This window comes from Castanea sativa, chromosome 12 (genome assembly GCF_040712315.1).
Source record: "Castanea sativa cultivar Marrone di Chiusa Pesio chromosome 12, ASM4071231v1".
NCBI lineage: Eukaryota > Viridiplantae > Streptophyta > Magnoliopsida > Fagales > Fagaceae > Castanea > Castanea sativa.
Window position 1 is genome coordinate 7,828,463 of NC_134024.1, and position 19,930 is coordinate 7,848,392.

General features: G+C 37.6%; 2 protein-coding genes across 4 annotated transcripts; one reads left to right on the plus strand and one right to left on the minus strand.

Moving 5' to 3' along the window:
• The first annotated feature begins 361 nt into the window (after nucleotides 1-361).
• Nucleotides 362-13,864, plus strand: LOC142619748 (glutamate synthase [NADH], amyloplastic). 3 transcript variants are annotated; one of them, XM_075793003.1, is made up of 22 exons: nucleotides 362-1,381; nucleotides 1,639-1,758; nucleotides 2,199-2,312; nucleotides 2,940-3,092; nucleotides 3,461-3,561; nucleotides 3,660-3,756; nucleotides 4,235-4,344; nucleotides 5,157-5,260; nucleotides 5,418-5,597; nucleotides 5,688-6,031; nucleotides 6,111-6,181; nucleotides 6,272-6,741; nucleotides 6,905-7,774; nucleotides 8,053-8,207; nucleotides 8,483-8,644; nucleotides 8,921-10,522; nucleotides 10,929-11,147; nucleotides 11,270-11,538; nucleotides 11,692-11,997; nucleotides 12,128-12,395; nucleotides 12,744-13,001; nucleotides 13,236-13,864. In XM_075793003.1, the coding sequence occupies exons 1-22, from the start codon at nucleotides 974-976 to the stop codon at nucleotides 13,533-13,535; spliced, it is 6,681 nt and encodes a 2,226-aa protein (XP_075649118.1). In that variant the 5' UTR covers nucleotides 362-973; the 3' UTR covers nucleotides 13,536-13,864. The 3 variants fall into 3 exon arrangements, with proteins under 3 accessions (XP_075649118.1, XP_075649120.1, XP_075649119.1); XM_075793005.1 differs by lacking the exons at nucleotides 362-1,381; nucleotides 1,639-1,758; nucleotides 2,199-2,312; ... (1 more) ...; nucleotides 3,461-3,561; nucleotides 3,660-3,756 and adding an exon at nucleotides 3,829-3,878; XM_075793004.1 differs by lacking the exons at nucleotides 362-1,381; nucleotides 1,639-1,758; nucleotides 2,199-2,312; ... (1 more) ...; nucleotides 3,461-3,561; nucleotides 3,660-3,756 and adding an exon at nucleotides 3,929-3,952.
• A 1,832-nt stretch (nucleotides 13,865-15,696) lies between these two features.
• Nucleotides 15,697-19,313, minus strand: LOC142618569 (uncharacterized). The gene is made up of 3 exons (XM_075791514.1): nucleotides 19,099-19,313; nucleotides 16,276-16,427; nucleotides 15,697-15,893 (listed from the first exon to the last, which is right to left on the minus strand). Exons 1-3 carry the CDS (start codon nucleotides 19,178-19,180, stop codon nucleotides 15,876-15,878), a joined length of 252 nt encoding a protein of 83 aa, XP_075647629.1. The 5' UTR covers nucleotides 19,181-19,313; the 3' UTR covers nucleotides 15,697-15,875.
• Between the last annotated feature and the right edge of the window lie 617 nt (nucleotides 19,314-19,930).

Sequence of the window (19,930 nt, forward strand, 5' to 3'; positions counted from 1 at the left end):
ACCTATTTTTCCAAGTTTTTGCATATAGTAATGCGTTTGTTCCGATGATAATTCTTTATTATCGCATTAAAGTATCAATTCGTATTTAACGTAGGTAGTAATTGAACTCTAAATTTCTTATTCAATCGTTTTAGAGAGTAATAATAAAAATATAAAAATAGAAAAGTGACTGGCCAATTAAAAACTAAACATATAAAAATTTTATAAAATAGTTTAAGATAATAGTATGACTTTAATTTGACGTGTCAGCAACTTGCTGTAATAATATTGTAAAATAATTTGTGGCGGGTGATCCCCGCATGCCCCTGAATACATCTTTTTCTATGTTCTCTTTTCTCTATAAAATCACAGCTAGGCCTGTGAACCCAAAATCTCTCTCTCTTTCTTGCTCTCTGTGCTTTTCTCGGTTTCTCTCGCTTAGTCTCTCTCTCTCTCTCTCTTTCTTATTGTGTTGTTCGTTTCCCGGGAAAGTCGGCGTTTGGTTGGTTAGTTCAGGCTGGCTATTCCTGATTCGAACCTCAGCAACCATATATCTCTCGCTGCACGTGACTAGGAAATTCTCTCTGAAAATAGTGTGTGAAAATTATTGTTATTATTATTATTTTAAATTCTAATAAACTACCTGTATTTGTGTCTGAATCAAACGGATTTTTCTCTGCGAAAAAAAGTCATTTGATTTGGCGGAGAACGAAGCCGAACCGTTTAGATCTGTGAATCTTATCGTAAATATATTATTATAAAAATAAAAAAAAGGAACAGAGAGAAAAAAAATAGTGAAAGTCTCTATCTCTCTATTTCGAAATTTCTCTTTGTTTCTTGGCTCAGATTTGAGTTTATCTTGATCTTGTATTTCAATCTTATTTGGACTAAAAAACTTAGATCCGATTTAGGCTCCTAAAAGAGCTCAAATTTTTTTAAGTATATAAAAGAATCGCGAATCTAGCTAAAATTGGATTTTCGATAATTCCCGAAAATGTTAGCGAGTTCGGGTTCGATTTTCCACCTCCGAACCGGTTCTTCCTCTCCTCTGCTATCGCTTAACAAGTCCTCGAACCAACCGAAACCGAAACTCAATGCCGCCCCGATAACCCGGTTCAGTACTCGGTGCTCGGCGGCGGCGGCGGCGAAGAAGTCGTCGTCGGTGAATGTATTAGACAAGAAGTTTTTGGGGACCCGATTGAGAGCTTCCGGGTCGGGGAGGCTCCATTTTTGGCAGTCGGATGGACCCGGCCGGACACCGAAGCTCAGGGTCGGAAAAGTCCGCTCCGCATTGTCTTCTGTGCCCGAAAAGCCCCTCGGGTTATACGACCCGTCGTTTGATAAGGACTCGTGCGGGGTCGGGTTCGTCGCAGAGTTATCCGGCGAGAGTAGCCGCAAAACGGTATGTATGTATGTATGTATGTATGTATGTATGTGTGCATGTGTATTTGCATGCATGTGTGAGATATTTTGATTTTGTGCATGTGAATTTAAGCTATGTGATTTGTGGGCGTGCGTGTTTGTTTTGTTGCTGAAGTCGGTGTTGGTGTTTTTGATTGGGGGTTGTTGGATTTGTGGGTGGGTGTGTGTGTGTGTGTGTGTGTGTGTGTGTGTGTTAAAGACTTTATAGCTTTAATGGGTTTTTAATGGTTTTTGTAGGTAACTGATGCTTTGGAAATGTTGGTACGTATGGCACATAGAGGTGCTTGTGGCTGTGAAGCCAATACCGGTGATGGGGCTGGGATTCTTGTCGCTCTTCCTCACCAATTCTACAAGGAGGTACTGTATATAAAAATTAAAAAAAAAAAAAAGTTATTTGGATTCTATTTAGGATTAATTTTATTTTTCACCTACTCTGCAATTTCTATTTGTTGGTTTCTGTTTATTTTGACTGATTTTAGCGAAAAAAAAAAGTTTTTTTTTTTTTTTTTTTTCCTTCTCAGTGTGGTATTGTATTAAATTTAAGTATTAAAATTTTTTTTTACTTGTTTGTTTCTAGTGGTCCCTGTTCTGGAGACATTTTCCACGGAAAAAAGTTTCAATATTTTTTGAAAATACTAAAAATTTGTTCTTGTTCAAGAGCCTCTGGTTTTTTTATTTTTATTTTTATGATTAGCAATTAGGCATATTGATCTATGTTAGTTGAATTTGGGATTTTTTTTTTTGTTGTTGTTGGGTAAGATTTGATTTCATTGATGTTTGGTTGGTTTTTTGTTTAGGCTGCTAAGGATCTTGGGTTTGAGCTCCCATCACCAGGTGAATATGCTGTTGGCATGTTCTTTATGCCCTCATCTGACACTCGAAGGGATGAAAGCAAAAAAGTATTTACAAAGGTAATTTTGATTCGAGGTTTAATGTTTGCCTTCAAGGGGTTGCCTTATCCATTTTCACCAATCATACAGTTTAATTGCTACGTGTCATACATACACTGTCAGTTACTTTGTTGTTGCTATCTCAAACTACATTTGTTTGATCCTGTAACTGATCCTGTAACACTTCCAATTTAGTTGTTCAATTTGAACGGACCACTCTTTGTACTAGTGCAGTAATATTTCCTTATTTGCATGGCACTTATTTGGTTTGAAAACAGATTTCCCAGCTGTTTTTTGTTGATTGCTGGAATTTGGAAATCCCATTATGATTCAACGTGAAACATGACATCGATGTGTAGGTGGTCTTCTGACGCCTGTCATTATTGGAGGAGATTGACCCTTCCCCATGCCCATGTCTATATTACTTACAATGTATATTAGCCAGATGGACTGTGGTCCTATGAATATAACTTCTTTCCTATTTAGGTGGTCTCTTCAGTGGATTTCATGTTCTTTATTGAAAGTGGTTTTTACGACATACCTGCTTATGTTTCACTATGTCCAATTTGCTTTCTTTACTTTCTCATCTGCTTCTTCTAATGATTTTATCTTTCTGGCGGGAATATTTATGAAAATCTTTTTTTGAAGGTTGCGGAGTCTCTTGGGCATACTGTTCTTGGGTGGCGACGTGTGCCAACAGATAACACAGATCTGGGCCAGTCTGCCTTGCAGACAGAGCCTGTGGTTGAGCAAGTGTTCCTTACCCCAGCTCCTCAGTCACAAGTTGATTTGGAGCAGCAGGTACATTTCTTTTTCTGATACCCTACAAGTTAGTTATAGAGGTTCAAGGTGGAAGGCATGATTCTTATGCAGCAGTATTGTTAGGAGAAGTTTTTTTTTCTTAATCACATTTATAGTTATGTTTTCCCAATTGTCAGTTTTTTGGAGCAAAGCATATGTATTCAATTAGGAACTCATTTTGAGAATTGAGTTGGTAAAAGAAAAATGTTGCATGATTTGATGATTCAAACCAACCTGAATTTTTTGGACACAAAGGAAACAAAGGGTTTGATTATTTGTACATCAATTTATTTTTTATAGTTAATGTGGGAACAAATTTGATAGCATTCTCCTGTAGTTAATGCTTGTTTTCATTGCTTTCTCCACAGATGTACATACTGAGAAGGGTTTCAATGATTTCTTTAAGAGCTGCTTTAAACCTTGAATATGGGGGTGCCAAGGACTTCTATATCTGTTCACTTTCCTCAAGGTGAGCTTTTTGGAAAGCCAAATCACTAGGTAGTATATCATCTAGTTTCTTTGCCTACTTGCAATAACATTGTTCATTTCTTTACCTGATTTGTGCAGGACTGTTGTTTACAAAGGTCAGTTAAAGCCAATTCAGTTGAAGGATTATTATTACGCAGATATTGGCAATGAAAGGTTTACGAGCTACATGGCCCTGGTAAATATTTTATCCATTCACTTTTCTTCTCTCTACACTAACCTCATACTCCAACAAACAGCATGGGAACAACTGGTAACTGAAGAAGTGCAAGGTTGAGGAATGACTTCTGAGGCATTGAGGTTTGAATGATCTCTTAAGTTCTTCCACTCCCTTGATTACTGTTTGAATTTGGATGCTGGATTAGATGCTTTGGGTGAGTTGGTAAGAAAGCTTCATTATCAAGATAATCATGTTTGCAGAGAAACTAGGTGCAGTGCTCTTTGTGATCAGTTATTGAGGATGAGATTTTTCAATCGAGTGGTGGGAAAGAAATTGTGTTGATCAAACTAGCTTAGGTTTTCCAAGATTTATAATGGCATTGCATTAGTGCCAAAAAAAATTTCATCAATGCTGTTTCCACATCTACTTATTATACTCTGAATATGGTAGATTGGATTGCCCATGACAATCTTGGTTCTTTTGATTGTTGGTGCAGATCCACTCTCGATTCTCAACAAATACATTTCCTAGCTGGGATCGTGCTCAACCTATGCGTGTCTTGGGCCACAATGGAGAAATTAACACTCTTAGAGGCAATGTAAACTGGTATGTTGTTGAGCAAAAGGGTTTTGGTTATGTTCTTAGTGAATGGTGGGATTGAATGATGTACCGTATAACTAATAAAGATCCTTCTGAACATAAAACTATGCATGTCTTGTTAAATCAGTTTGTGATTGATACAATAGCAAAGCACCTTGATTTAGACACGGTTCCTTTATTTCCTGTCAAGAATGCTTGTTCATGGCTGAAGTTAATAATTGTGATGTCATCTCACAAGAACATTTCCTACTGATGTTTTGCCATTATTGTCATTGGGTAAACTTGTAATTCAAATTTTAGTCATGTTGTGAAATGTGCTTGTCCTTTGATTGGTTGCTTATAATATATGCTGGGGAAGATCAATCAGAAAGGCCACTTTTTATCTGAATGCGCTTTATGAGAGTTGAAATAAATGCAAGTGTTAAATGATGCTTCATAAGATACAGTTCTCATTGACGCTGCTCAGTTAATGACTTCTTGAACAGGCATATGATATCTGGAGGATACTCCAGAATTACGGTCTGTAAGCTCATCGTTGACTGCAAGGAATAAATAAAGGAATCTTTAAAAATCCACTTGGGAAAGAACTTGAATTTGTTTATGAGATAATAACCATAGTCTAAATCTGTCTCTAAAACCTTGCCAACCACTGTGTGTGCATTCTGTTAATTCGCAAAATTACTAAAACGAGGGAAACTGTGAAAAACACATAGGCCATAGCTGGCTGATTTACAGCATATGGTCCTGTCAAAGCTGATTTCTCTCTCTCTGGGGTTCCAGAATAGTGGATGGACTGACACATTTTACGTTTTACTCAGGATGAAGGCCCGTGAGGGTCTATTAAAGTGTAAGGAGCTTGGTCTCTCAACTAATGAGTTAAAGATGCTTCTACCAATTGTTGATGCCAGTTCATCTGATTCAGGTGAACTTTTTAGCTTGATATCTTGTATATATGCATGCATATATAAGTTCTTGCTTGAAGGTTATTAAGGTTAAATGGTTAGATGCATTATAATTTCTGTTTATGATCTTATCGTATTATGATGTGCCTTTATATGACTTTTTTTTTCTGTCCATAGGAGCTTTTGATGGCGTCCTTGAGCTTCTGGTTCGAGCTGGTAGAAGTCTTCCTGAAGCAATTATGATGATGATTCCTGAAGCATGGCAAAATGACAAGAATATGGACTCTGATCGAAAGGCACTGTATGAATATTTCTCAGCTCTGATGGAGCCATGGGATGGCCCAGCTCTTATATCATGTAATAATTCTAGCAATTTTTGCACACTCTCCAAAACTTTATAATAGATATTATCTAATTTTTCCGCTATATATGTGAAATCATTTGCAGTTACTGATGGCCGCTATCTGGGAGCAACTTTGGACCGCAACGGGCTGCGACCTGGGCGTTTCTACGTCACCCACAGTGGACGAGTTATCATGGCCAGTGAAGTTGGTGTAGTAGACATTCCACCTGAAGATGTGAGTAGGAAAGGCAGGCTAAACCCTGGCATGATGCTTTTAGTGGATTTTGAGAAGCATATTGTTGTTGATGATGATGCCTTGAAGCAGCAATACTCACTGCAAAGGCCTTATGGCGAGTGGCTTAAAAGGCAAAAAATTGAACTCAAGGATATAGTTGACTCTGTTCATGAATCTGAAAGGGCCCTTCCTCTTATTGCGGGAGTGATTCCTGTAAGTATGAGAATACTGTTCTCTTTAATTTTCTATTGTGAGAAATTCTCATTTTGGTTAATGTATTTTCTTACTTTAGGCGTCTAGCAATGACGACAACATGGGAAACATGGGCATTCATGGTTTATTGGCTCCATTAAAAGCTTTTGGGTATGTAAATCTCTGTCCTGCAAATGCTATTGCTTTCTTGAATTTTACACTTGACAGGAATGATTTACTAATTGTTGCATCCCTATGTAGTTACACTGTTGAAGCTTTGGAAATGTTGTTGCTACCCATGGCAAAAGATGGTGTAGAAGCCCTTGGTTCTATGGGAAATGATACTCCCTTGGCTGTAATGTCTAACAGAGAGAAGCTCACTTTTGAGTACTTCAAGCAAATGTTTGCCCAAGTAACAAATCCTCCAATTGATCCTATTCGGGAGAAGATAGTCACCTCCATGGAATGCATGATTGGTCCAGAAGGTGACCTGACAGAGACCACTGAAGAACAATGTCATCGTCTTTCTTTAAAAGGTCCTCTTTTATCTATCAAAGAAACAGAAGCAATAAAAAAGATGAATTATAGAGGTTGGCGAAGCAAAGTTCTAGACATAACTTATTCCAAGGACCGAGGTAGCAAGGGACTGGAGGAGACACTGGATCGGATATGTGCTGAAGCACAAGATGCAATTAAGGAGGGTTATACATTACTTGTGCTTTCTGACAGAGGTATAACATTCTCTCCTTTTTTAGTACATTTAATTTCATCCAATAAATTAAGCATTTGTAGTTGATTTGAGTTGAGCTGAGTTACATCTAATTGCATTTGACAGATACTTGATGGAAAACCATGGCTTTCTGACTGATTTATTTGTCCTTGTTGAATTTGTAGCTTTCTCACCTAAGCGAGTTGCTGTAAGCTCCCTCTTGGCTGTTGGTGCTGTACATCAACATCTAGTTAAAAAGCTTGAGCGCACTCAAGTTGGGTTGATAGTTGAAACTGCTGAGCCACGTGAAGTACACCATTTCTGTACACTGGTAGGATTTGGTGCAGATGGTATATGCCCATACTTGGCTATAGAAGCTGTTTGGAGATTGCAGGTTGATGGAAAGATCCCACCGAAAGCAAGTGGTGAGTTTCACTCCAAGGAAGAACTAGTAAAGAGGTACTTCAAAGCAAGCAACTATGGAATGATGAAGGTTCTTGCCAAGATGGGGATATCAACTTTGGCATCTTATAAGGGTGCTCAGATTTTTGAAGCTCTGGGTCTTTCGTCAGAAGTGATCGAGAGGTGCTTTGCAGGAACCCCAAGTAGAGTTGAGGGTGCAACTTTTGAGATGCTTGCTCGTGATGCACTTCATCTGCATGAGTTGGCATTTCCTTCTCGAGCTTTCCCTCCTGGAAGTGCGGAAGCTGTTGCACTGCCAAACCCAGGGAATTATCATTGGAGGAAAGGTGGTGAACTTCACTTGAATGATCCCCTTGCCATTTCAAAGCTGCAAGAGGCTGCCCGAACTAACAGTGTTGCTGCCTACAAAGAATATTCCAAGCTTATTCATGAGTTGAATAAAGGCTGCAATTTGCGGGGGCTCTTGAAATTTAAAGAGGCAGAGGAAAAAGTTCCTTTGGATGAAGTGGAACCTGCCAGTGAAATTGTCAAACGTTTCTGTACTGGGGCCATGAGTTATGGATCAATATCATTGGAGGCGCACACAACATTGGCTATTGCTATGAATAAGATTGGAGGAAAGTCGAATACAGGTTTGCTTTTTACTACCTTTATAACGTCCCCACGTTTAACTAGAGTACTTAGTGTTTGGTCAAGGATCAGCTAAATACTATAACATTCATATGTGGGAGTTTGGTGACGATTGAATCAGGCGTTGGAACTGATCATTTTTGCATTGCTTATGTAATGAGCTTTTTTTTAAAGCTTTTTATGTGTAATTTCTTACACATGAATTTTTTTATTTTATTTTAGGAGAAAAGGACTAATGATATTTTCAAATCACTAATTCTTCATTTGAATTTCGCTGAAGGTGAGGGAGGTGAGCAACCATCTCGCATGGAGCCTCTTCCAGATGGCTCAAGGAACCCAAAAAGGAGTGCAATTAAGCAGGTTGCAAGTGGGAGATTTGGAGTTTCGAGTTATTACCTTACTAATGCTGATGAATTACAGATAAAAATGGCTCAGGTACCTGTTTGATGTTATACATTTGAACTTCAGTTTATGTCTTTTGATGTTCATACATTCCTATTTGGCCCCTATATTCCTATTGGAACGGATGTTCCTCTTGTTTATGGATCTGTGTTCATGGCAGATGATGCTGTGTCTGCAAAGCACCTCTGGGTGCCTTTGCATCTTTTTTTGATACCTACATTTGGCATTTGGTGAGGTTAAATAAGAACTGAGTTTGTTTATTCTCTGTAATTGATGTTGTTCTAACTTCGATCTTTGCCATTGCTCAGGGGGCCAAGCCTGGTGAAGGAGGTGAGCTTCCTGGACACAAAGTTGTAGGAGAAATTGCGGTCACCAGAAATTCTACTGCTGGGGTGGGACTTATAAGTCCTCCTCCACATCATGACATTTATTCAATTGAAGATCTTGCCCAATTAATTCATGATCTTAAGGTTTGTGTACATGCTGTTCCTATACCTGTTTCGTTGGTAAATTTACTTCATTGTATCCCCCTTCTGCCACTGCAAGACCTTATAAGCTGCTTATTTGTATTCTTTTGTTCAGCCCCCTTCCATTTGTTAGACTATTGGTTTTGCTATTGGGTAGAAATAAACAATGAGTCTAGATGTAAACTGAATCTTTTTCAGGAAAATGGGGGTTGAAATTTGTGTACTTTTAATTGATTAATGGAGTTGTAGGCCATCTGATGTATTTCCTTTGATTTGTAGAACTCCAACCCTGCGGCTCGAATTAGTGTGAAGTTGGTATCTGAAGCTGGCGTGGGAGTAGTTGCTAGTGGAGTGGTGAAGGGGCATGCTGACCACGTTCTGATCTCAGGTCATGATGGAGGAACAGGGGCTTCTAGATGGACTGGAATCAAGAATGCTGGGCTCCCATGGGAACTTGGCTTGGCCGAAACTCACCAGACATTGGTTGCTAATGACCTTCGTGGTCGAACAGTTCTCCAGACAGATGGCCAACTTAAAACTGGAAGAGATGTGGTTATAGCTGCACTTCTTGGTGCAGAAGAATTTGGCTTCAGCACAGCACCTCTCATTACTCTTGGCTGCATCATGATGCGAAAGTGCCACAAGAATACCTGCCCTGTGGGCATTGCTACCCAAGATCCAGTACTTCGAGAGAAGTTTGCTGGAGAACCGGAACATGTTATTAACTTTTTCTTCATGGTAGCAGAGGAAATGAGGGAAATTATGTCACAACTTGGACTTCGAACTGTAAGAGAGATGGTTGGCCGTTCAGATATGCTTGAAGTGGATAAACAAGTGACTAAGAACAATGAGAAGCTGGACAATATTGATCTCTCTTTAGTACTTAGACCTGCTGCTGAACTTCGACCTGAAGCTGCACAGTACTGTGTCCAGAAACAGGATCATGGCTTGGATTTGGCACTGGACCAAGAGCTTATTTCACTGTCTACAGCTGCATTAGAAAAGAGTCTTCCTGTGTACATTGAAACACCAATCTACAATGTGAACCGTGCTGTTGGAACAATGCTTAGTCATGAAGTGACTAAACGCTATCAAATGGCAGGGCTTCCTGCAGATACCATCCATATCAAATTCACTGGAAGTGCAGGTCAGAGCCTTGGAGCATTCCTCTGCCCTGGAATAACGCTGGAGCTTGAAGGTGACAGCAATGACTATGTTGGTAAAGGGTTATCTGGTGGCAAGATTGTAGTTTATCCTCCAAGGGAAAGCAAGTTTGATCCAAAAGAAAACATTGTAATAGGTAATGTGGCTCTCTATGGGGCAACAAGTGGGGAGGCGTATTTCAATGGGATGGCAGCAGAAAGATTTTGTGTTCGTAATTCTGGGGCTAAGGCTGTTGTTGAAGGTGTTGGTGATCATGGATGTGAGTACATGACTGGTGGGACTGTTGTTGTACTTGGAAAAACTGGCAGAAATTTTGCTGCAGGTATGAGTGGTGGTATTGCATATGTTCTTGATGTGGATGGAAAATTCCAATCTCGATGCAATACTGAGCTTGTAGATCTTGATAAAGTTGAACAAGAAGAGGATATCATGACTCTTAGAATGATGATACAGCAACATCAGCGTCACACAAACAGCCAGCTTGCCAAAGAAATACTTGTTAACTTTGAGAATCTTCTGCCTAAATTCATTAAAGTTTTCCCTAGGGAGTATAAACGGGTTCTTGCAAACGTGAAAGCAGAGGAAGCCTCCAAGGATGCTGTTGAACATGCTTCTGAAGAAGCTGATGAACAAGATGAGGGAGAATTATTGAAAAAAGATGCTTTTGAAGAGCTTAAGAAGTTAGCATCTGCATCTTTAAATGGAACATCCAATCAGGTAATTCTCTTCTGATGGTAATTAGTCATTACGTTTAACTCTGAATATTGGTCCTCTCTTTCTCTCTCTCAAACACGAGAAATTTTATAGCTAGCTGGTTCATAAAATCAAAATCCACAACATATTTCACAACTACCAATGTGGCAAGTTGTTAACGGTGGATAATAAAGTGGTATCGGTGGTGGGTCCAGATGAGAATCATCAATAACTTTCCAACTCAGCAATGGTGCTGAGTCTGTAGCTGTTCATATTGATTTCTTGACTGGAAAGTTTTAGTCTTCAAAACCACCTCACTTCTAAAGGAGGTTTCTCCTTGCTTATGCATTTGGTAGGCTTAGTTTTCTAGTTCACCTGTATAGTGTGTATAATTTATATGAGGGTCTGATGTTAGTGGTGATATTTGCAGAAGCTAGAAGAGGCTGAACCATTGAGGAGGCCTACTCAGGTTACCAATGCAGTCAAACATCGAGGGTTTGTATCATATGAGCGTGAGGGTGTTCATTACAGGGATCCTAAGGTTCGGATGAATGACTGGAAGGAGGTTATGGAGGAATCAGAACCTGGCCCACTTTTAAACACTCAGTCAGCCCGCTGCATGGACTGCGGTACTCCTTTCTGCCATCAGGTAAGAATTACTCTCTCATTTTCCCATTTTTCGTAAATTGTATGTAACTATATATTTTCATCTAGGTTTGAACTTTCATATGCACTTTTCCTCATTTAAATCTTTACTTTTAAATTTTGCAGGAGAATTCTGGATGTCCTCTAGGAAACAAAATACCTGAATTTAACGAGCTAGTGTACCAAAATAGGTGGCGTGAGGCATTAGATCGTCTCCTTGAGACAAATAACTTCCCAGAGTTTACTGGCCGAGTGTGCCCTGCTCCTTGTGAAGGTTCTTGTGTCCTGGGCATTATTGAGAATCCTGTATCTATCAAGAGCATTGAATGTGCCATTATAGACAAGGCCTTTGAGGAGGGATGGATGGTACCACGGCCTCCCCTGAAGAGAACTGGGTATGCCTTTTATTCTTAGAATATATGATCATGATTTTGTATTTTCTGTCAAGTTTTTCTTCTTTGCAATGAGGAGGGTTTTTTTTTTTCTTCTCCTTTACTGGAGAGATTTGGAATTATTTTCATGAATATAATTAATGTGTATATATGCAGAAAAAGAGTTGCAGTTGTTGGAAGTGGACCAGCTGGCTTGGCTGCTGCTGATCAGCTAAACAGAATGGGACATACAGTGACTGTGTATGAGCGTGCTGACAGAATTGGAGGACTTATGATGTATGGTGTTCCAAACATGAAGGCTGACAAAGTGGATGTAGTTCAACGGCGGGTGAACCTTATGGCTCAAGAAGGTGTCAATTTTGTGGTTAATGCTAATGTTGGAACTGATCCCTTGTATTCTCTTGATCGGCTCCGAGAGGAGAATGATTCTGTTGTTTTGGCAGTAGGAGCCACAAAACCAAGGTAAGTTGTAGTAGGTGGATTGATTACATTAATGATTTGTCTTCAGTTCCTATTTACCACTAGAAACTCGATTATCTGCACTTAGTCATTATCAGTGCATGTTCAATATTGCTGGCTATATTTGGTGCAGGGACCTTCCTGTACCAGGACGGGAGCTATCAGGAGTCCATTTTGCTATGGAGTTTCTACATGCAAACACTAAAAGCTTGCTTGATAGCAACCTCCAGGATGGTAACTACATCTCTGCAAAGGGAAAGAATGTAGTGGTCATTGGTGGAGGTGACACAGGCACGGATTGCATAGGGACATCTATCCGGCATGGATGTAGTAGCATTGTAAATCTAGAGGTTCTCCCTCAGCCACCACAAACTAGGGCCCCAGGCAACCCTTGGCCACAGGTTTAACTTTCTTTACCCCACTATTTCCTTTATGATGCATGTCAATGTCAAGCTTTTTCCTTTAGTTACATAAGCATATAAATACTGAAGGGACCATCAACCAAATTTGATAACTAAAAGTCATTGTTTCAGCGTTATCATTTGTACAACAAATTCCTTTATCTGCACATTTGTTTGCTCCAAAGTTGACAAAATTTGCATGAGATTGATAACTTATTGTGAATAATATGAATTTATGTTGAAATATTTGGTTGCTACTTTCAAAGAAAAAGGTATGCAGAATGTGAGCTTTGTCAAATATATGTTTAGATGCTTATGTAACTAGTTTCTTTAATTTTGGGATTGCAGTGGCCTCGCATATTCCGGGTGGACTATGGGCATCAGGAAGCTGCAACCAAGTTTGGAAAAGACCCAAGATCTTATGAGGTATTGACCAAGCGATTTATTGGAGATGAGAATGGGGTTGTCAAAGGACTTGAAATTGTACGTCTCCAATGGGAGAAGGATGCTAGTGGGAAGTTTCAGCGCAAGGAAGTTGAGGGCTCTGAGGAGATCATTAAGGCTGACCTTGTTCTACTAGCCATGGGATTCCTTGGCCCTGAGTCGGTTAGTTTTCTTCATTTTGCTATTACCTTATAATTCATCATTAGAATGAAACTGGTGACCAAGTTGAGTTTCTCCCTAGAGCAAAGTCTGAAAGAAAACAAATGGCCTAATTAACTTTTTTTTAACTAACGAAATCTTGTTCCAAGTTATCTTGGGGCTGAGGTTTAAAACTGTGAGTTTACCTGGTTTGTAAAAGAGAGTTGCTCATTGATGTTCTGCTTTGTGCTTATACAGACAGCAGCAGAGAAGTTGGGTTTGGAGCAAGACAATCGATCAAACATCAAGGCAGACTATGGCCGTTTCTCAACCAACGTAGATGGGGTCTTTGCTGCAGGTGATTGTCGGCGTGGCCAGTCTCTGGTAGTATGGGCAATCTCTGAAGGCCGGCAAGCTGCTGCACAGGTTGATAAATATCTTACAAGGGAGGAAAAAGACCTTGAAGTCAGCCCTGTGATCAAGGAAGACCTTATCAAGAGGCACCATGACCTTAACAAGAGGCACCAAGATAGCAGCAAACACACTGTAATGACATAGGAGACCTCAATTATTCTTTCCCATACAGTATTCAAATGAAAGAAGATATAGAAAAAGTATAAATTCAAAAATTGGAGTGGGAGGAAAAAGTGGATTTCCTTGGGTAGCGGCAAAGGATTTTGCAGAAGTAAGAAATAGCTTCAAAGTGGCTGGACATAGATTTTAGGATTTTGGGTTTAATTTAAGTATTAATAATGTTTATAGGTTCTTTAAATTTGGTCCTTATTAAGGAATAAAATGTACAGTTTTGCTTCTAAATTATTGATTAAAGAATTGCGTATGGGAAATTTAAAATTTTTTTAATGCTATGTTGATTGAAGTTTTGAGTTGCCTGGATCTCCATTTGTGCACATCTGTCAACAAATTTGAAATGAATAGCTCTCATAAAGTCCATTAATAATATTTATGAGAGCTATTGATTTCAATAAGTTCATTACAATCTTTGTTGGTCTTGCGATACGAATTGTGTTTATTAATATGTTTTTGCAAGAATTGAGCGATGTATTTGTAGAATTTATTAAAGGTTGTGTAGGGCATCTTTTCCTCATTAAGAATTCAAATAGGTCAATGAATTGATGAAGGGAAAGAAAACTCCCCTTGTCATATCTGTGGGTCATTTGCTTAAGACTCCCAAACCCCAACACACTGGAAATTTGGAAAGCCTATATTGTCACATTGATTCGCTAACTGTTTTTGAGTGAAAAGGGATAGACTTGTACATGTTCCAGATAATTCATCCTTAACCAAATGCAGAGGTCCTTAATATCCTTAGCATATGCAGCTAACATCTGTGCCATCTTATTACATTGCCAAGGAATTGAATGAAAGAAAATTTTCAAAAAAAGAGGAAGCAAGATCTTGGATTACTCTAGAATTGAGCCTACCATGTCCTTGTTTATTTTCTAGTTCATTGCCTCCTTTAGTTAAAAGAGAGAAGGTGAAACCATTCTGTCCAATTAGACTGCCAGAGCAACTAGTTTGTGGGATAAAACTAATGAAATTTTGCTAATTCCTTCTGATTTGTACTTGATAGGAACTATTTATGGTGCTTATTAAGTAGGAATAGGAAATGGTGCTTCTTTTACATCATTTTGATATTTATTCCAATTTTTTAGTCCTCTTCCTTGTTTGATTTTTTTGGTTATTTGTTTTGATTTCTGGATGAAAATCATTATGTTCTTCAAATTCATAAGAAATTGGTTGTTTATTTATAGATTTCTGACAGTCGCATTTCCAATAAATATCATAATTCACACATAACACATTTCCAATAAATATCATAAATCACACAAAACACAAGAACTATAGCTTTAATCTTTTAAAAAGAAAATGTTGATGTTCATATATCTTGTTTTTGTGAAATATTAATTTCACACATGTTCAACTTTTCATTGCAAAAGTAACCACATAGATTATATTTTAGAAAAAAAATATCTTATTCTTATATTTCACCCAAAGATACATTTATTAACGGTTGTGCTTGTTTTGTTTGTTGTTTAAAAATATATCCATAGTTGTCAAATTATGAATTCTATAGCTTCCCTTCCAGATAAGAAACTACAAAATTATTTCAAAGATATTTATATGATAGAAATTTAAACAATAGAATATCCAAACAGTGACCATGTTTTGACAATAGAAATAGAATATCCGAACAATGACAATAATCTTGAGATTTTATATGCTCAACAACCAAACAGGCCTAGATGTTTGAGTTCAAGTTAGATTTTTCACTCACATGCACCCAGATGCATTGATAAGCCCAGGAAAATCTTGAATGACTGGCTGCTGTTGGACATGGGAGGAGTCTAATAAAAGGACCTCCAGCTAAAAAATGATCGTACTCGTAACAAAACGGAGATGGAGTTTGAGAGAGGTGGTTGGTAGACATTCTTACCTTCAATTCCTAGACTTGAACACCTGATGCATCGCTTAGGTGGATGACAAATTATATTGGTTGACAATCAGAAGCCCAGTGCCTGATATTCACAATCTAACAGACGTGAATAGTTCCTAAACAAGAGGCAAAGAAATACAGGGACTGAAATCATAAAAAGAAAAAGAAAAGGCAACGAAAGTATCATAGTCAGTGCCTTTTTTTTATATGAAACATTGAATAAATAACCACATTATTTCCTGGGAAATCATATATATCTGTTACTTTTGTGAGATCAAAGCAAGGTCTATTTATCCTGCCCTCAGAACTCCTTTACATTCCAACTCTCTTACATATACAATAAAAGAGTATTTAAAGAGCTTGATTATTAGCAAAATGATAGAAAACAGTACATTAATACTCTTGATGACATTGCATTTGCATGGTAATAATTCTTGGCCAGATCAGTCGCATCCACCCAACTGGAAAAAAGTGAGAAGGAACATAACAATACATCAGTTACTAGTTGAAAAGTTACTGGTGGGGCTTGATATGCTACACAGATCTTTTTACATCCTTAATTGCTACCAGAGTGATGAATTCCGGTAATGAATGCATTACATAAAATCAAGTAGTAATAAAGGAGTTTTCCAGCAAACAATTTCAGGGAAATCTTATCTTTCCAAGGCTCAATTACTAGGCAGGCATTTTGCCACAAAAGATGGTAAGTTACCTAGCAACCTAGCTCTCTGTGTGGAAAACACCCTTATTGCACATTTTGAGGTTTAGAAGTTGGGTTCAGTTCTGATCTATCCCAACTCCAAATATTTGAATTTTGATAATTCTACAGAATATCTATTTTACCAGTATAGCCTCTATCTCCTTGTTTGAGACTGGTGTGCGTTTTGGCTGAAGAGTAGCTTTCCCTCCCACAGCAGTGTTTATGGGTGCTGCTGGAACATCTGACTTATAAGTGTCCTTATTTGTTGACGCATGTTGAGCTAGAGATGCAGAACCTATACATTGAAAAGTATGGCACTCTAAAATAAATATTTTTGTAGGTGCACACTTATAAACAAACAAGAAAAGCTATAATGCATATCTGTACTAAAGATCAATAAAAGTAAATGCAACAATGCTTCTACAACAGTTGCCAAAAAGGTTGGTTGGAGGATACGCCTTACATGCATTTAAGTTGAGTGACTCTCTTGGGGTGTCAACGCAGAGTTATACCAAAGAATACATCAATGGACAAATTTTTTGACCAAAGGTGTTTCCTCCTTAGGATTACTAGCAGGTACCAGTTAAAATTAGAAAATTTTCAAGGGGAAAAAAACAGCTTACTTATCAAAAACAAAAAAAAGTTTTATGTCGCTTCATTAAGCTCACAGTTAAACATAGAGTTGCTTGCTCAACCAAGAGCATCTCATTATCTAATTTGTTATATGTGCTTCACTGATGAAGCCATTCATTCCCTTGAGAGGTCCATTGGGTATATCAAAATTATTGAAGCCAGCTTGAAACCATTTCTTGGTAGTGCAAATTTTGTGACTTGGGTGTCTGAAAAATATTTTCAAAATATCAGATTCACAATGTAGATAGGAGGAGGGATATTGCTTGTACAATCATTGAAGGAGCCCATGTTTACAATGTTAAGCATAACAATGTTAAATGGGCATACAGAAGAAAGGCAAAGCACTGAGCAACAGACTACGAAAAACTACTGCCACTCATCATATAAAATGACATTCTTGAACAATGATGTATTTCAGATTGCTTGAATTGAAAAACCAGGGGTTTAATGACCAGACCAGTATTACAAGTACCTGGATTTCAGTAGAGACATCTTCATGGATTTGTGGTCCCACAAACAGTCATATGATACAATCTAAAAAGAAGCATTACTAATTTTTTTCCCTTTCTTTTTTTGATAATCTGCAATTTTATTCATATAAAAAAAAAACTAAGAAAGGTGAACAATCTGCCATACAAGCAAGCCTTAAGGGCGGAGGCAGGAGGTTTGGGCTAAAACAAAAGGAAACATCAGAAGATAGAGCTAACTTAACAGCAGTATGTGCTGGGATATTACATAGTCACTACACTATTTCATGAGAAAAAGAAAAGCCTCGTCCTTTACTTGGGATCAGCTACAAAACCTTCTCTGCTCCATTATAATGTCAACATACATTCCTCATTAGCTAAGACCAGATGCCACATTCTTGTCAGCCTACAAGTGGTACATGGATTAAATGTGATGGCATTATCTAATCTTCCTCTTTTTGATTTTATCAACCTCTTGCATTTATTCATTCTTTTGATAATTCAACCTCTTGCATTTTTATTTCTCTATTGTATACCTCTGGTGGACTTGGGTGCCCATTGGTGTGTTTCCAGTAGTTCTAGGACACTTCATTAATTTCTCTCTCGTATACAGCACTTGTAGTACTTCTTCATTAAAAATAAAAAGGAAAAGAAAAAGAATAAATCTAAGGTTTCAGAACCAGTGAAAGTCATAATCAACAGTTTCCTAGGCTTTGGACAGACATCTTAACCTATATACTTCCTAGCAGTCATAGGATAAAACTTGAACAACACCTTACAAGATGAACTTAAAAGTGAAAAGGCTCATTGCTTTAATAAGTATCACCAATATTTCCTTTTCTGCTCCATCATATGCTCTATCATTGGCTTCCTTTTTTCTTCTTCTAGATATTAATATCATCAAAAAATAACATCATAACTTCTGTAAAGCCAATTGTATTTCTATTTTCACAACCCTCTTGGGTTTGCCACTCCGTTTATAATTGCCTCAGCAACATCCATGTTATATAATCAAAGCTTCACACTACTCACTAATGGCCAGTTTAATAAGGCATCACATATCCTGTATCCTCTAATCCCATATTCCAAAATCCCAGCTTCACATTTTGCTCACAAGAGAACCATTGAAGCCTACTTTCCTTTAAATTGTGCCAATTACTTCCACCTCTAACTTCTCATACCGTGTTTAACTCGACCACATCCTCCATGAATCATACGTTTTTTTTGGGATTGGCAGCAAAATCCTCTGACATTATTTGTGTTCCTCCATTTTTTCTCTTCTAAAACCCTGCCCTTTCTGGCCTTCCCTTGCTCTTGTAATGTTCCACTAGAATCAAACAAGGCATAATAAATACAATCACATCAACCAATCTAGTATAACATTTCGAACAAAACCATATGCCATTGTTGCTTTTCTTATAACAATAGCTCAAAGACATCCTCGTTCCTCATCTGTTCAGTCTTGGTAGCATACAGCTCATTCATCTAAATGACAAGGACACTTAAATTGGACATAATTAGCAAATCTGAATTACTAATCACACAAAAAGTTTGAAATAAAAAAACAAGAGTGACCCAGTATTTAATTTGACAAAACAACATAATAGAGATGCACAAAACATGAAGCTACCATAGTATAAAGCATTTTGAATAAAAAATTGACCCGAACTTTTTTGACCCCCTTATTTCTTTCTTAAACTGTGTCATGTAAATATAGACGTGTAAGAATCATTGAGCACTTTTTATATGCAAAAGGAAGTCATAGCAACAGATGAAACTGACAATAAAAATAACAAGAAAAGAAGCAAAGGAAAGACGAGAAAAAAAAAAGAACAGATTGATAAGAAAATAGAAAGAGAGAGAGACCTGAAGAAGCTGAGGAAGTTGGGTGTCTCTGTGGGAATTTAATGCGTGGAATTCTCTTCAATAAATGCCCTTCTGCACCCATTATCGCCTTCTTCCACTTTACCCCTTCTTTCCTCTGTGTCCTCCTTTTATCTTGTAATATCTTTCTGTGCTGTGTATGGATTTTGGAATAACGAGTTTTGGTTGTCTTTTTTCCTTTTTTGCGTGTTTTACACAATTCGAGAATCTTGAACCTGTTAATCTTCGCCCTGCACCTAATACTTGGGAAAACTCCTGGTCCACTTTGGTTTAATTCGGTCCATTTGGTCCATGTACTTAAGAATAAAAAAAAAACAAGTTTGAGTTAAGGGTACCTATTATAAATTTTTATTTGTTAAAAAAAAAAAAAACAGATCTCAATTTGTGTTACAAATTTTACTACAAAATCCTTGTATGATATGTTGACTTATAAATACAAAACAAAAATATTAATTACAAATTTATTTATTACGAGAGAGATGCTACATTCATAATATTTTTACAATATTTTCACAACAAATTATAGGTGATTAGTTGCTATTGGTTTAAATTTGAACCTAACACTAAAATTACTTTTTTGCCCCAATAATAACAACCAGTAACAATCTGCCACTTAGGATTTGTTGTAAAAATATTGTGAAAATATTGTCGATATATTATGATGTTGATGCAATATCAAATACATTCATTATCATTTGTAATTTAACAATAATAACTAGTAACAATCTGCCATTTAGGATTTGTTGTGAAAATGTTGTCGATATATTATGATGTTGATGCAATATCAAACACATTCATTACCATTTGTAATTTA

What these genes read in the sequence shown, in the direction of transcription:
- LOC142619748 (XM_075793003.1), top strand. Translation starts at nt 974, where the DNA reads ATGTTAGCGAGTTCGGGTTCGATTTTCCACCTCCGAACCGGTTCTTCC. An exon ending in GTACTCCTTTCTGCCATCAG is followed by an intron (nt 11,148 to 11,269) that starts GTAAGAATTACT and finishes TAAATTTTGCAG; the next exon opens with GAGAATTCTGGATGTCCTCT. An exon ending in GTAGGAGCCACAAAACCAAG is followed by an intron (nt 11,998 to 12,127) that starts GTAAGTTGTAGT and finishes TATTTGGTGCAG; the next exon opens with GGACCTTCCTGTACCAGGAC.
- LOC142618569 (XM_075791514.1), bottom strand. Translation starts at nt 19,180, where the DNA reads ATGGGTGCAGAAGGGCATTTATTGAAGAGAATTCCACGCATTAAATTC. An exon ending in AACTTCCTCAGCTTCTTCAG is followed by an intron (nt 16,428 to 19,098) that starts GTCTCTCTCTCT and finishes TTCAATGTATAG; the next exon opens with GTTCTGCATCTCTAGCTCAA.